Source organism: Acyrthosiphon pisum, unplaced genomic scaffold (assembly GCF_005508785.2).
Source record: "Acyrthosiphon pisum isolate AL4f unplaced genomic scaffold, pea_aphid_22Mar2018_4r6ur Scaffold_9987;HRSCAF=10589, whole genome shotgun sequence".
NCBI classification, from domain to species: Eukaryota; Metazoa; Arthropoda; class Insecta; order Hemiptera; family Aphididae; genus Acyrthosiphon; species Acyrthosiphon pisum.
Genome location: NW_021780126.1, coordinates 1 through 1,060, shown reverse-complemented (window position 1 = coordinate 1,060; position 1,060 = coordinate 1). Strand labels below are relative to the sequence as shown.

The 1,060-nt window shown below is 32.1% G+C and overlaps 1 protein-coding gene across 1 annotated transcript; it reads left to right on the top strand.

Annotated features, from left to right (window-relative positions):
* Nucleotides 1-61: 61 nt before the first annotated feature.
* LOC103311621 (tigger transposable element-derived protein 7-like) lies at nt 62-897 on the top strand (the record flags this gene model as incomplete). Its single annotated transcript, XM_008191294.1, has 1 exon — nt 62-897. A coding segment is annotated over one exon (836 nt), but the record flags the coding sequence as incomplete, so codon positions are not given.
* Between the last annotated feature and the right edge of the window lie 163 nt (nt 898-1,060).

Below are 1,060 nucleotides of genomic sequence, written 5' to 3'. Positions count from 1 at the left end.
GACATACATTAGATTGGTTTCACAAAAAAAGCAGTGCCAGAAATTAGAAGATATCAAACAGAAATTTTGAAAATTCCTGACGATAAAGTGAAGGCTTTAGTTCTACTGGATAATTGTCCAGCACATCCACAAGTTGAACAGCTCACTAGCGATGATAAAAAGATTACGTGCATGTTTTTGCCAGCAAAACAAACCTCTCTGATTCAGCCTATGGATCAAGGCGTCATTTACACAGCCAAACGTCTATATAAAAAGAAGCTTTTAAATGAAATTTTGGAAGTCGAGGAACCAGCTGCAGGAGAAGAAGATAGAAGAAGTTATAAAACGTTACAAAATCACAAAAATTACAATATCAGATCAATGATTTATAATTTCGCATCTGCTGTCAAAGATATAAAACCTTCAAGTTTGATTAACTCGTGGAAAAAACTTTTAATAAATGAAGAGGTTGAACCAGATACGGCTGAATTAGAAACAGAAGATTTTCATAACATTTTCCACCAAGGAGGTGAAAATTCAGCTACATTGGAAGACATTGAGCTGTGGTTAGAAGCAGATGAATATGGTCTAAGTTATCATATTTTAACAGAGGAGGAGATTGTTGAAAGTGTGACTGCTACAGAAAACTCTGAAACGGATGAATATGATCAGCATGAAACAGATGATAATGTAAACCCTAAGCCAAAACTTGGTGAAATAAAAGATCATCTAAACATTGTCATCAAATACGTTGAAGATAATAACGATGAAAACATATCTGCATATTATGAGCATCTAAGGCATCTTCGCGAGTTAATCGTTAAAGAAATCACTGTGAAAGGAAGACAACCAAAGATAAGCAGTTTTTTCAAACCAGTGTCAAATGTGAATAACGAAAGTGTGCCTTATACTATGGATGTAATGATTATATGTATGTAATACAATTATGTATGTATCTACTATTTTTTTTAATAATATAATAATAATATATGGTTTATAAAATATGCATAACATTTTTATAAGTTTATAATTTACGATTTTTGGTTATTTTTGATAATCCGGACTTTCATTATTCGGGCAA